Below are 1806 nucleotides of genomic sequence, written 5' to 3' on the forward strand. Positions count from 1 at the left end.
AAAGTTTATAAATCATAACCCACCAGGTACAGTGATGTTCACTGCGTTGCTGAACTCTCCTGATCCAGACTCACACCAGTAAACTCCACTATGAAGCAGGAAGATGTCGATACATGTAGATTCATTCATTTCCCCCCAGATGGAGCAGTTTGACAGATCTCCTCTTTCTGTAACCCTCTTCACTCTCCACTCAGCAGAGTTTCCCTCACAGTTCAGAGTCACAGATTCAGATCTGAAGTGTTGAACTCTGTCAGGATTCACTGAGAGAGAAGCTGCTGGATGAGGATCTGGAAAATAAATATAGAAACATCCAAATCATCTATGGCTTTATTTATTGTCTTTAGTTTCAAATATACATTTTATCAAAGCAATAAATTAATCAAACAAAATGTTTTCAACAAAAACTTTGTCTCAAAAGACAAACTGCAGTTCATTAGTGATTTTGGTCGGAGGGGGGGTTGTTGTCAAATACACCAAAACTTTTACTTTTCACTTTATCATTTTATGTTTTTATTGTGCTTTGGATAAATTCAACAATATTTGAAAACCAAGATAAAACTTTAACATTTCTTTTTTACATTGATAATGAATCCAACAACTTTAAATTACTGTTAAGGATAAACTTCATGGATCAGTAGAAATAATGTAAAAACATCATTTTTTACTCACTGAGTGGAGACGCACAGATAAACTGACCTGCTGACCAGACAAAAGTTGGATTTCTGTTAGTTGGTTTTCCACTTCCTGCTTCACACACATAACCTGCTGTGTTATTGAGTCCATGAACAATGTAGACGTTCTCATCAGTCCCATTGGAGCTGCCAGGCAGCAGGTCATAGTTGTAGAAGATGTTTGATGGATCAGGAACAGCTTTATACCAGAAGAACCTGGTTCCTGCAGGTGGATGTTGAACCTCACAGCTCAGAGTCACTGAGGCTCCAGGACTCAGCCATGATGGAGACACAGAGAGTTTATCTGTTGGAGAGAGTTTTTCTATGTCAATAAAAGGCTTCAGTTTAAAGAAAAATATCTCTTATCTAATAACTCAGTGTAATTAGAGAACTCAGATTATTTCCAGACAGTTGGTAAAGCATTTTATTCCTCTAACACATTCCTCTGCATTTTATGAAGGAATTCATGCAGTTCTAACTTTGAAATATTTCATTTTCTCAAACCCTCAGAAATGACTCAATGAGAAAATTTGTTTTTATTTATGTTAGCTATTCTTGTGTAATTGTCAAATATACCTTTAACTAAAAGTTTGTACCTTTAAAACTAAGAAAGTTCTGGGAGGAAACAGACATTTGTGCTCAACCCATAACATATTTTAATTAAAATATCAGTCGTTTTGTATCTGTAAGGAAGAAGTGGGTTGGTAATCCAAAGAATCAGACTAACTAGTTTAAAGAACAAACATTGATAATGAAAAAACCTTAATATTTTAACTAATTATCACTTATTTGCATCAAACACATTAGAAAATATGCAATAATGTTTTTATATGAAAGATTTATGACCAACTTACACACAGTTAATATGACAGCATCGCTCCAGGCTGTTGAGTCACTCCCATTAGTTCCTCTGCAGCTGTATTCTCCACTATGAGACTCATTAGCTGAATGTATGTTAATGTATTCATTGGATGTTTCAGGTTTATTTAACCTAGTTGGTCTCCATTCATACGTCCACTTTGTTCCTTCTCCTCCTGTGATCTTGCACTGGAGATAAATATTCTCACCTTTGTATATCAGCGGCCCGTTGTGTTTCAGGACCATAGTGGCTTGAATGGGAACTGTTCACATAAAC

At 35.8% G+C, this 1806-nt stretch overlaps 1 protein-coding gene across 1 annotated transcript in view; it reads right to left on the reverse strand.

The window, feature by feature from the left end:
* Positions 1–23: 23 nt before the first annotated feature.
* Positions 24–1806, reverse strand: part of LOC106944235 (uncharacterized) — a gene marked incomplete at its 3' end in the record, with an annotated part of 8730 nt that continues 6947 nt past the window's right edge. The window contains exons 2-4 of the mRNA XM_015027442.1: positions 1526–1792; positions 697–975; positions 24–287 (exon numbers count right to left, since the gene is read on the reverse strand). Of these exons, the coding sequence (XP_014882928.1) occupies positions 24–287; positions 697–975; positions 1526–1775 (793 nt within the window). The remainder of the gene's footprint in view (positions 288–696; positions 976–1525; positions 1793–1806) is intronic.

Source organism: Poecilia latipinna, unplaced genomic scaffold, assembly GCF_001443285.1.
Source record: "Poecilia latipinna isolate Pla-1442-1.1 unplaced genomic scaffold, P_latipinna-1.0 Scaffold7508, whole genome shotgun sequence".
Lineage (NCBI taxonomy): Eukaryota > Metazoa > Chordata > Actinopteri > Cyprinodontiformes > Poeciliidae > Poecilia > Poecilia latipinna.